General features: G+C 38.7%; 1 protein-coding gene across 1 annotated transcript in view; it reads left to right on the top strand.

Annotated features, from left to right (window-relative positions):
- Positions 1-1,099: 1,099 nt before the first annotated feature.
- Positions 1,100-13,733, top strand: part of cdk19 (cyclin dependent kinase 19) — a 69,398-nt gene continuing 56,764 nt past the window's right edge. Inside the window, exons 1-2 of the mRNA XM_084952125.1 lie at positions 1,100-1,363; positions 9,287-9,362. Coding sequence (XP_084808251.1) covers positions 1,236-1,363; positions 9,287-9,362 — 204 coding nt within the window. The 5' untranslated portion in view covers positions 1,100-1,235. The remainder of the gene's footprint in view (positions 1,364-9,286; positions 9,363-13,733) is intronic.

Genomic DNA, 13,733 nt, shown 5'->3' with positions numbered 1-13,733 from the left:
ACTTAAATGAGAATATGACCAAGTTGTTAAATTGGATTGAACTAAACTGGACTGCGCAGGTATTCGTTTTAGCAAAAGAGTGTACTCATAGAAGGAAAACAGGTGAAAGAACTCCCAAAGGATAATAAATATCTACTGTATGTGTTACAGGACTTGTCTCATCTCATTGTGTTCCGGGCAGTGGGAACTCACACATACAATTGTCACCCAATAGAATGACAGTAATTAAGTATGAATCACATACATATGACATGACGTCACTCATCTACATATACAGGTGTGTGTGCATGTCAAAAACCTATCGATTATTATAGAAGGCAAGGGTCTTCCATCATGATGTTTTGTTTTTTCATAACCTTTATTTATGGAAGACATTTCATATGTTTACCACTAACTGCACTAAACAATTTTCTTGTTTTTCTTTTTTTGGCTGACTGTAGTTCACAAAAGTAAAAAATGAATCTAAATCTCAAAAGAAAACTGTCTTAAAAAGAGATGCAGCGACCTACTTAAACCCTTAGATGCTTATCAGAAAAAACATCAGCTAAAATAAGAGTTAAGAAGTTGGAAAACTCATATTATCCCCCGAAAAAACAACCCCAGAAACACCCAGGATGTTTGCACATATCCTTAAGTTACACATAGCACTTGATATCTTTAAACAATTTGTAATAGATCCCATACCCTTCGGATCACATTGAGTTTGGTGGGAAGTGGTCACTCTAACTATATTAAATGAATACACTGCATATGTACACAGTTGTTCAGCTTTTGCAATACCATTATTATTACGATCATTAAATAATAATAATAATAATAATAATAATAATAATAATAATAATAATCCAGATAACGAGGATCTGTTTAGCTCATTTATTTATTCATCTTACGTGACGTTAAAAAAAGGTAACCTCAAACCACCGACGGCCGCATTTTTGAAGAGCTTTCATGAGTACGCAAAGTGCAACGAACAGCAGCGAGAAACGCGGGTTGTAGTTTGCCATAGCTTGCCTGACAACGCGGCAAACTGCGGCGCCTGCTCATAAGAACTACCATACCCAGCGAGCCACGCGCGCCAATTAGAAACGTCAACGAGCCAGTGAACATTAAGCGGAGCAGACCAAAATCCCAAACAAGGAAATGGTGGGGGAATAAAACGACCAGATTATTTAATTAATGCATGTTATAATTAATATTTTATTTTATTGTAAATTAAGGCGTATTTATGGGTTAAAATGGATTACGACTTCAAAACAAAGCTGGCGGCGGAGAGAGAGAGAGTAGAAGATCTGTTCGAATATGAAGGTTGCAAAGTGGGTCGAGGCACCTACGGGCACGTTTATAAAGCTAAGCGCAAAGACGGGTAAGATAACCGTGAACGTTATTGTGTATGCTGACATAAAACTGACCGCGGGATGCATTTTGTGAACGCACGCCTCGGTTATGTGCTGAACGGGGCGTTCGATTTGAAGCTCCCCGAAGCGATAGCCCGTGTCTCTGTGTTTTTGTTTTCATGTAACGCACTCACTCACCAACGGTCCCCCCCCCCACCACCTCCGTCCCCAACCTCAGAGCTCCCCCCTTTCCTCCTCCTCCTCCCCAACACCCCCAAACAACAATGTAAAGCCGCGGTGCTGTTTATTTTCTGACAAGTGTCCTGTCGGCGGTCGCAGCAAAGGTAGCTTCTATCGTATTCTATCGTCACTTCGCGCAATAGTGACACCTGAGCGGCTTTTCTTGGCCCTGCTTTCAGCATCGTGGAGTGCCAAACTTTTTTCTCCCTCTTTTTGACACACATTGTTTTCTCTCTGCCATTTGCTGCTTACACTCACTGACAAGCATATGACAGCGTGTGACCACGATGTATATATCAGCAACAGAAAGCAGGACAGATACGTTCTCACATTTCTGCTCTGCTGTGCCAACGGTGTCAATGTTCCTTATGCAAACTGGCAAAATCCCAGTCCAAAAAAGTGGCAGAATCTGGCCAGTGCGCTTCCTATTTGAATACTACAAGTTTCATTTGTACGATAGCCAAAAGGTTAATCACTCTGATCTAAAAATTACATTCAAGAAAAGCAGCGTTAACCAAGGGCACAGTGCATTAAGAGCTGATTTTGCTGTCCCCGTCTTCCAAATGCTTTGTCATAAAGTTTTCTCGAAATCTGAGATGGAGAAACTAATTTTAAGCATTAGATGAACTTATTATACAGATGGCCCAATTTGACTTCTTCCCATGTATTACTCGTTTTAGAATAGAATAGAGTAGAATGCCTTTATTGTCACCATACAGTTGTACAGTGAGATAAAGAGCATGTATAAAAATGTACAAATATACAATCCGGTGTAAGAAGAAAAAAGTAAATATGTAAATAAATTGTTTTTTCCAGTCATGGCAGATGGCTGTCTCTCCTTGAGCCTGGTTCTGGTTTCTTCCTGTTAAAAGGGAGTTTTTTCCCCCACTTTTTGCTCAAAGGGGGTCATTTGATTTTTGGGTATTTTTTCTATATTACTTTGGGGTCTTTAATCTTACAATATAAAACATCTTGGGGTGACTGATGTTGTGATTTGGCGCTATATACATAAAATGGAATAGAATAGAATTGTCAGTGTTGTTATAGCAAAGCTAAGCACTGTTTTATTACCAGTAGGAACAGTATCACTCCAATTAGATCCAACCTAAAAGGAGTGTCACAGGGAACATCTAGCTTTTCCACATTTATAATAGCCATTATCAAGTCAATATTCATAACTGGTTAAGAATACACATAAAACAGTTGTTTTTTGTTCATGTTTGTATAGCTATGGTTATAAAATGTCTGCACCTCCATGCACTTGTATTTTAAATATATTTTGTATTTTTCCAAAGAGATTAAAAAACATGAAATAAAGTTAAAGCTTTATTAGCTTTATTTCTTTCAACGTTTTGTCTGTATTGCTGTGATAATGCTAATGTGGCCATAACCTCTATAGACAACTCAAATAATACAATTATTATTAACATTTTAAAATCTTTGTAATAGAATCAAATTAAAATTTACCCAAGCTGTTAAAGAAGGCCTTTTCTTCTTCACGTACTTTGAGAATTGATGTATTAAAAACTTTTACAATCACTCAGTGTCTTTAAAATCTGAAACAGTTCGGGTTTGTAGATCAGTCGGTCAGACTGTTTCTTCCTCACTGTGTTTGTTAATATTGCAATATTGTAACTTTATCAGCAGTGTAGATATGTTGGATTTAAACAAAGTGAGTCTAAAAGCAATGTTAAGCTACTTGACTCTAGTTTAGCCAATAGTTCGATGGAGTAACATAAAGTAGACAATTAACCACTGGTATTGCTTTAGTTAGTGGGCCGAGTTCATGTAAAACTAAGGGGGCATTAGTGCTTTCCAAACTATAAACTCAATAATAAATTCTTTCATCTTTAATAAAATGATCAGTGTTGCTGCTTTGTCAGGTGTAACAATTAAGTTTAACATCCAGACATCCATGAAAACAGAATTTATTACATTTAACGGAGTTAGAAGTTAGCAGGAAGTTAGCTCGCTAGTTTCCACGTAAACATGATATAGCATGTTCTGAATGAGAGATTTCTGAAAAAAATAAAACTTACAGCTCTGCCATCACTTCCAACATAAATGAAGACAAAACTAAACAGCAGTGACTTTTGTAGGGTTAGTGAAGTTGGGTTAGCTGGTATATAATGATGTGCTACGCAATCGCTAGCAACACAGCTATGTTAGCATTATGTAAATACAGTGAAGCTGGAGGATGGATGCTAACTTTTTTCCACTTAATAGCATCCTGCCAAGCAATCGCATGGCAGGATGCTGTAAACAGACCAAACTTCAGTCAGGAGAACAACTGAGATAATCCATCCACAATATGAGGTTAGTCATTAATATACTGCAACAACATGGCAATAGAGCAGCTGCGACAGAATTCAGCACTAATGAATCAATGGTACGGAAGTGGAGGAAGCAAGAAGAATGAGTTGAGTAAAATTTGACGGTTTTGTTTTGCTTAATGCGCCTTATAATCCGGTGCGCCTTATGTATGAAAACAGACACGTTCATCGACAGTGCGCTTTATAATCCGGTGTGCCATAAGGTCTGAAAAATAAATGTATCCAGGCCCAAGACGAGAACTTAAAATATTGAATGTGGTCGTTGTTTCTGTTCTTGACAGAGCTGTCGTCATTCAGAAATTTGACGGACAGTTGGATTTGACCCTCAGAGGATGCAAGGCCCTGAGAATAAAGAGCGTTATAAATTCCCAGAAATGTGAACCTGTTAATGCTTAGCAAAGCCTCCTTTTCCCAGTACCTAAAATGTTACTCATGACTTACCCCAGTTTTGCAGCAGAATTCAAAGTAATGCATAATTTTCATTGTTTGCTGCTTTCTCAACTTAAGAAAGCTTAAGGAGCCTAAGGGGCCTTGTTGTCATGTGAAAATGCTGTGTCTTGGAAGTATAAAGATCCAGTTTTGCTTTTTTTACAAGTGGAACACGTCCCACCAACAGCTCAGTGTGTCTTAATAACTACATTATAGATAGTTATATCAGTGATGGATGCATGTTTTTACAGTGACATAAAGTTAGTCCTGGAAGGAATTCATGGTGGATGTATGGGTCAGGAAGTCATTGAAATTTCTTTTAACCGTGACTGTTGGATAAACAGCATAAAAAGCAAAGTTTTGTTCATTTCTTTATAGCTATTTTTAGTGCTTTATCTGTCTTGCTTCCAGTCAGCTCCTGTGAGTTGTATCAGTGGGTTCATTACAAGTATCCTGTATGGCTTTTGAGAACAGACCACTAGTTGGTACAATCTGTTGTGGGTGTACTGTGACAATGTTCTATGAAATCACAGCAGTTCAGGTCCAAAGAAAACTTTGTTCAGACATTACCAGTGCTGATTTTCTCTGACTTGTGTATGTGTGTATTTTAAGGGTGTTATTATCTGCTAAGAGCCAGTCACCAGGGCAGCAGACCACAGCTCCAAATTTTGAGGAAGACGTGAACCGTAGAGACATTATGGCAGAGGCAGACAGAGCTGGCTCACGCACACCATCACAAGATCTGTGCGCTGGCCTGAAGGGGCCTGAGCAGATAAGCCAACACTCGCCCTGTGGGTGTTGTGGGGCAATGTATCGCCGATTTGAAAAGGATTGATAGTCAGTGGTGTGTCTCCTCAGAGTGCTCTGGGCCTGCTTCATAGAAACCAAAAGAACAATCACTTCAGGGATTGTTATGAATATAATAAAATATTACAGTTTGCATATTCTCAAAAAAGTCTTTAAAAATACAGGGAGTGCAGAATTATTAGGCAAATGAGTATTTTGTCCACACCATCCTCTGCATGCATGTTGTCTTACTCCAAGCTGTATAGGCTCGAAAGCCTACTACCAATTAAGCATATTAGGTGATGTGCATCTCTGTAATGAGAAGGGGTGTGGTCTAATGACATCAACACCGTATATCAGGTGTGCATAATTATAAGGCAATGTCCTTTCCTTTGGCAAAATGGGTCAAAAGAAGGACTTGACAGGCTCAGAAAAGTCAAAAATAGTGAGATATCTTGCAGAGGGATGCAGCAATCTCAAAATTGCAAAGCTTCTGAAGCGTGATCATCGAACAATCAAGCGTTTCATTCAAAATAGTCAACAGGGTCGCAAGAAGCGTGTGGAAAAACCAAGGCGCAAAATAACTGCCCATGAACTGAGAAAAGTCAAGCGTGCAGTTGCCAAGATGCCACTTGCCACCAGTTTGGCCATATTTCAGAGCTGCAACATCACTGGAGTGCCCAAAAGCACAAGGTGTGCAATACTCAGAGACATGGCCAAGGTAAGAAAGGCTGACAGACGACCACCACTGAACAAGACACACAAGCTGAAACGTCAAGACTGGGCCAAGAAATATCTCAAGACTGATTTTTCTAAGGTTTTATGGACTGATGAAATGAGAGTGAGTCTTGATGGGCCAGATGGATGGGCCCGTGGCTGGATTGGTAAAGGGCAGAGAGCTCCAGTCCGACTCAGACGCCAGCAAGGTGGAGGTGGAGTACTGGTTTGGGCTGGTATCATCAAAGATGAGCTTGTGGGGCCTTTTCGGGTTGAGGATGGAGTCAAGCTCAACTCCCAGTCCTACTGCCAGTTTCTGGAAGACACCTTCTTCAAGCAGTGGTACAGGAAGAAGTCTGCATCCTTCAAGAAAAACATGATTTTCATGCAGGACAATGCTCCATCACACGCGTCCAAGTACTCCACAGCGTGGCTGGCAAGAAAGGGTATAAAAGAAGAAAAACTAATGACATGGCCTCCTTGTTCACCTGATCTGAACCCCATTGAGAACCTGTGGTCCATCATCAAATGTGAGATTTACAAGGAGGGAAAACAGTGAACTCTCTGAACAGTGTCTGGGAGGCTGTGGTTGCTGCTGCACGCAATGTTGATGGTGAACAGATCAAAACACTGACAGAATCCATGGATGGCAGGCTTTTGAGTATCCTTGCAAAGAAAGGTGGCTATATTGGTCGCTGATTTGTTTTTGTTTTGTTTTTGAATGTCAGAAATGTATATTTGTGAATGTGGAGATGTTATATTTGTTTCATAGGTAAAAATAAATCATTGAAATGGGTATATATTTGTTTTTTGTTAAGTTGCCTAATAATTATGCACAGTAATAGTCACCTGCACACACAGATATCCCCCTAAAATAGCTAAAACTAAAAACAAACTAAAAACTACTTCCAAAAACATTCAGCTTTGATATTAATGAGTTTTGTGGGTTCATTGAGAACATGGTTGTTGTTCAATAATAAAATTATTCCTCAAAAATACAACTTGCCTAATAATTCTGCACTCCCTGTAGAATGTAGTGATTTTTCAAATTACATTGAATTCAGAATTCAACACAGAATTATGATATTTACACTGAGACATTTTGCTCTTTCATGAAGAAAATGTTCATTTTTAATTTGATGGATGTGTCTCACAAAATTACTGTATGGGCCAAGGAGCTCCAGAGGTCACTGTCTGTGAACATAGTCCGCCGTGCGATCTAGAAATACAGGTTAAAGGTCTGTCATACAAAAATGTATCCATATGTGAACACGGTGCAGAAATGCAAATAATAATAGTTAGTGTAAAACTGTGACTCTTTCTTTGACTGTCTACGGTAGATCTGACAGTGCCTGTTTGGGCTGTGAATAACTGATATTTATTGAAGTTACTGCTGATGTCCCACATGGCTTAAACCCTCCTGCTTTGGAGATGATACATACACTGTATGGATATATGCGCATATATTTAAGACACTCAGAAAAAAGACAACAACCAACTTGAAGAAACAACCACAACACCAGCCAGTTACCATGGATAACACTGAGTGGGGTGTCTCATTAGTAACGTCTAGCAGACAGATCATGAGGGACACACCCAAGTTTTGTTTTTTTTAAACTCGTGATCAAACGTTTTCAGAATTAAATTTTTTTGTCAAATTGCCAAATACACTCGATAGTTACAGTTACTTTTGCTTATCAAGTCAACACAAATGTTTCAGTTAGGACAGAAAAAAGCATGTGGAATAATTTAGCTAACAGGGGTGGGGTTACAAAAAACTATACAGCATAGTATTGCGATATTTTGTATGGCAATAATCTATTAAATAGGGATGCCAAATATCAGTGTTATGAATGAATTAAAATACTCTGGGAGTACTACAAAGAAGAGGTTTCATCTCATGCACAACCATCCAATTTAATGTAAGTTTGTTTGACTAACATTACGTTACATTAAATTGGCTCAACTGAAAAACCATCAGACACTGGACACAGTTATTCAGAGCAAGCCAATGGCTCAGTCACACACATGCTAGAACAAAAATGGTGGCTTCTTTCACAATGTGATAACGCACTTGTCATTGTTGAAAGATACTACAAAATTTCATTTGGTGACCAGCAACCAATGGTAATGGTTTTCCAAAGCTTGAGTTTGTTGCACCTTTACCACCACTTTTGAATAGACTGTGACATTGACAGTTTTTTGAAGTCATAATTTGCACTTTAAATGTCGATAATGTTATTAAAAAAGGTTACAAATAACAATAGTCTTGTATTGTGAGTGAAGTGTTGTGATAATATTGTATTTTGGGATATCTGGTAATTCTCACCTCTATTAGCAAACATTCATAATTAGTGCTGCAAGCACAGAGGGCACTATGGGCACTACATAGACTACAGAAGACGCACACAGTAGAAATAAACACTATATATGTTAATAGTGTAATGTGTTTAAGTGGGGCTTCCTTAATCTATAAAACAGTGAACCTGTTTCATAATCACTTTCATCTTCTGACATAAAATTGAAATTTCAAGCATATAGATTTGGGTTTACAGTGTTTGGATCCATCTTTATATGTCAAGCTCTGTAAGTTTGTCCTGGTTTGCATTATGGAGTGGATAAACTGTTTTATTGAGTAAATTGATTATATTAATGTGCAATTTTTTTTATAGACTAAAGGATTAAATGTTTGAGCTGTTTTGAGCATCTGTGCAGCTTAATTAGTATTAGAGATGTGTCCCTGAGAGCTCCAGTTAATCCGTGACCATCTCCAATGCAAATTAGGCTGAAGAGTGTTTGATATTACCACCATGAGGACCTCTTTGATCTGTGCAGGCTGTTCACTGAACGAAGTTGTTATTGGACACTGTCCACTGAGTGTGTTTACATTTTAATCATGCCTCTTTGCTTATTGTAAACAGACTTATGAATCTTTTTAGCCCTTATTTTCTCCACTGCTCTGTGTTCAGGCTGGGCTTCCTTAACCGGAACTCTGCTTATCTCAAATAATCAATATTGGTCTGCTGAAAGTGCTCGGCCCTGCGGGCTCACATTTCACTTATTAACTGATTTTCATGCTCAAATTTGATGCACAACGGCAAATGACTACCTTGCAAAAAGAGGAAAATTGCCAACTGAGAGCTTTGGAAGTGTCAGTGTGTAGTTCGAGTTTTCGTCCCTGCATCAAGGGGAATTTCACTGGGGGCACTTATCCAGACCTAGGGAGCACTCCTGCAGGGAACTAATGGATCTTTGCTGCCAAAAGCTATCACTAATAACATGGATTCCTCTATGGCAGTTGTGGAACTTGAACCACAGGATGTTTTTTATGCCCTCTGCTGTCCTCATCCTCCTTGCAAAACACCTCCTTTACTAATCAAACCCTCAAAAAGCCTTTTTGTTGGCCATCTTCTAATATTCTTCATTTTCTCTTTTTCCTCACCACAGGAAAGATGAGAAGGAGTATGCACTGAAACAAATAGAAGGCACTGGAATATCAATGTCTGCCTGCAGGGAAATTGCTGTAAGTTACCGTTTTCATTACTGACCATGTTGTTCTCAGGCTCTTTAACCTCTTAACACCCACTAAGTCATTGCTTAGTATAAATGTTAATGTCAAGGATATTTTTGTTTTAGCTACTTGCTAAATAGGCTAATTTTCAGAAACTAGAAGATGTTACATTTCGCATGGAGTTCAATACATTCATTTTGGCAACACGATTGTTATGCCAAGATTGTGTCCGTTTGGTCTACCTTACAATATAAAATGCCTTGAGGCGACTGTTGTTGTGATTTGGCGCTATATAAATAAAATTGAATTGAATTGGTTAATCCAAACAGACGTCCATTTTTATTATAGCTGAAACTTGTGAAAAACCCTAACCCTAACTCTAAATGGGTTGCCAGCGACCTGGTAGATGTCGAGATGACTTCAGTTGCTGCAGAGATAAACATCAGCAAATATCACAAAATCCTGTGAAGACTTTTACTCAATATTTTCAAGCAGACTCTTTAGTCTGGATGTTTCTTTTAGCGTTATATATAGAATAGTATCAGAGTTTGTCCAAGATGAGGATTTTAAGTGATTGCTTTGAAGTTCTTAATGGGAGAACAGACAGTAAGAACTGGTAACCATTTTGGTCAGAAGATAGAGAAATACATGCTCCTTTGTAGTTTTGATTCTAGTTCCCTACAAGGAACAGGTACAGTCTGCTACTAAAACACAGAGTAAAGTTAGTAAAGGGTCAACCCGCGGCTGCTAAAATTAAAATGAATGTAGCGTTGTTTTGCTTCATGTCTGTTGAATGAAACTTGGCAGAGATGCAGCTCAGGATATTCAGAACAGATTCATTATAATCAGAATCGCTGACAGATTTAGTCAATTTTAAAAAGGTCAAAGAAATAAAGTAAAATAAAGTATTTTATCTGAAAAGTCTCCTGAGTTGTTCTAATCCATACAGCCCAAGGATGGTCATATTGATCATTTCGTTTTGAAGCTGTTAATGAACTGGGGCATGTTTTTCAAGTAGAAAGGAAACGTAATAGAATATAGTTCAAGTGGGTAAGTGATGACATTGATGCTAGCACTGGCACTGTTTCCACAAACGTACTGCCTGCACACATAAAACCATGAGAAGCATTTTCTCTTCTCATAAAGAATGTTTTTAACACTTCATTAGATCTATTTAACAGTGGTTTTCACCCTTTTACTTGTGAAGTAAACTTAAAATGGCAAAATTTCAGTAGATAAAGTATCGTATTATATTTAACGGGTCAGACTGATGCTGTAACTACCTGTGGTTTGTACACCTTAATATATCTTGTACAATTTAAAAAGGTGCAGAATTGATTCATTTAAGTTTTTATCGACTTGATTTTCTACAGCTTACTCAAGGATTTTTATTCTTATCTTATTTTCTCCTCACTGCCATGCCACTGATAAAGAGGCCTGTGCAGAATAATATTTTACTGAATATAATAAATGCTTTTTTATCCCTCAGCAGTAAAAGGTTGATGGGTTATTGTGGTCACCCTGCGGCAGTTTGTGAATGTGATAACTCAAGATTGAAGCAACATAGACGTTTCAAATTCATACCATAGGTGTATCTACTCTCCACCACATGATCACCACGATCATGATCAAGGCTGCAATAGAAAAACATCAGTGTTGCCTTTAAGAAGTAAAAAGAAAACAACTTGTACCTTCTTATCAAAAATTTTCTAACTTATTGTCAGATTCTCTTCCCCCCATCATGTGAGCAATATGGGCGTGCCACTCTCTCTGTCTTAAAAAGAAGCTGCAGTGTACATTTACTGAATGACAAAACAATGTCACTTGGATAGTTTACAATATTTCTGCATAAAGCTTCACACAATAGATGTGTTTATTTATTTTTATAATCACTTTGTAAGATTCGGTAGCCAGCTGTCACGTTTGACTCTGTCAGGTCAGTAGAGGGGACGTCGTGTTGCTTGAGTGCAAGTCAGTATGTCACTCAGAAAGTCCTGCCGATAGACACAGAATGTGGCCAGACAGGCTGGTGAGCTGTTATGTAAAGGTCTCTGGTTTCATGTATAACATGGTCAGCTGGAGGGGAGCTGAGCACTGTATATTGTAAACACAGTAAATGACTCTGCACCAGCATATCCATCAGTAATGACCAAACTCAGTGTAGTTTCCATGCCCCTTTGCCACCCAGTAACATTTAAACTCACTCAGCAACGTGTTGCATGTTCTCAGTTCCTCTTTTTGCCTGTGATGTAGTGGGTGGTGTGTACATTTTTCACAAAGAAAACTGATATAACACTACACTAAATGAAAGTGAGATTTCTACTAAGACATGTCGACTGTACATAAAAGCTCAAAAAGTCCACTTGATTTAAATGACATGCAGTATTATTACACTGAGCTTTTCTTTAAAAAAATAAAATAAAAGCTTGGACACGCAGCAAAGGGCTGCGGGGTGGATTCGAACCCAGGACGGCAGCTTTCAGCCGTATAGTATGTGGTTTTCACTCTTTGGCGTGGGGATTTTGTAGACCTTGGTTCCACTGCATTTTACTCATCTGTCAACATAGAATGGATATACAGTCTTCTGAAAAAATAGAGTGAGATTATTTTAAAAATGAATGGTTCTTTTTCCCAGATGCGTGTCACGGGTTGCCGGGGCAAGCCGTGTGAATTTAACAAAGGACCCAAGATGCGGATATGCAGTGAAGTGAGAGGGCTTTATTGACACAGAACCCGAGTGACAACAAACAAAAGGAGAGTGTGGCGAAAAACCGAACTTAGACATAAACTACACTGGGAAAACTAAAACCTAAACAACAAACCTGAACACGAGAGAAAGCAACTTGCAGGGAGAATTCACAATAAACAAGAACACAGAATATTATAAAGAAACACAAAACACTGAGTCGTCAGACTCAGGACCATGACAATGCGCTTGCTCTTAGTTTTTCAAGGTAGTCAGCAGATGGTCTCTGCTCTATACTGTGTTCCTAGACTATTTAAAAGTAGAATGGGAGGTAGAGCTTTCAGCTTTCAGGCCCCTCTTCTGTGGAACCAGCTTCCAGTTTGGATTCAGTACACTGGAACCCTCTCTACTTTTAAGATTTGGCCTAGAACTTTCTTCTTTGATTAACTATATAGTTACGATGGGATCAGATGACCCTGAATCCTCCCTTAGTATTTTGGAGAACTTCCTGCGTTAATTAGCCTCTGTCAGATTTTTGATATACAGTAAAACATCTCTGGCTACATGAATGTGTTGAAGCAGTGAGTGTCAAAAATTTGCTGTACTGGCATTACTCCACAATGTCACCTGTGCAAGTTAAAGTAGTTACTAATCTTTGTCATTTTGGAAACTGCTGTAGAGCTTTTATATAGAACTTAAACCCTCTCATACTGGTTTAAGGATTATGGTGCCATCCTGGTGTCATCTTCCTGGCACTGGCACTGATTTTTTAGAAAAAAAGACAGAAGGACAGCCATGCAACAGATATGAAAAAGAAAAAGTACCTAGAAAAAGTAAAATAAGTTGGTTTTTTTTAGGTGATCTAGCGGTAGCTGTCTATTGATGACTGTCTGCAGCTTTGGTTGGTTGTCAGTGGGTTGGGTATGTAGAGGTCTGTGACCTAAATCCTACTGTGGAGGCTTCACTGTCTGTGTCCTCAACTATTTATCAGTTTTTTATCATTTATTTGCCCTATATGTATTGTCCTCTTCAGTAGTAAAAACTACTTTTAAAAATATTCTTTCTTAAATATACCTCTAAAAATACCCCTAAAAAATATTTTAGGGGTTCCAACCAGCAATGAAGAATTTTTGGTCCTTTGCTAACCTTAACATCTGTAGAACATTAGAAGTGATTAAGAAGCCTGACCACCATTATCAGTCCAGTACCCTTAAACCCCTGTAGAAGAGGAGATCTATTAGAATTAGAAATTTTCATATGCTCAATTTGACTATATATATATATATATATATATATATCAACTATGTTTCAGCATTTCATTTCCAAATCATAATTCTTGCACGTGGGTGTATGAATTTTCCAGCTGCGGACATGGCCTCAGATTTGGAGGTACTGATTCTCTTTCATACTCAGCTGCGAACCGCTACAGTGCGAGCTGGAGGCCGTCACCCGATGAAGCCAACAGAACCATATAATTTGCAAAAAGCAGAGATGAGATTCTGAGCCCACCCGAGTGGAAGTCTTTCGCCACTCGGCTACGCCTAGAAATTCTGTCCATAAAAATTACGAACAGAATCGCTGACAAAGGGCAGCCCTGGCAGAGCCCATCTCCCACTGGGAACGAGTCCGACTTGTTGCCGGCTATGCAGACCAAGCTCTTGCAACGGTTGTATAAGGATTGAATGGCCTGTAGCAAT

Source organism: Perissodus microlepis, chromosome 15 (assembly GCF_051167445.1).
Source record: "Perissodus microlepis isolate ML-2025 ecotype Zambia chromosome 15, ASM5116744v1, whole genome shotgun sequence".
Lineage (NCBI taxonomy): Eukaryota > Metazoa > Chordata > Actinopteri > Cichliformes > Cichlidae > Perissodus > Perissodus microlepis.
The sequence above is the reverse complement of the archived record's forward strand: the minus strand, read 5'-3'. Positions and strand labels throughout refer to the sequence as shown.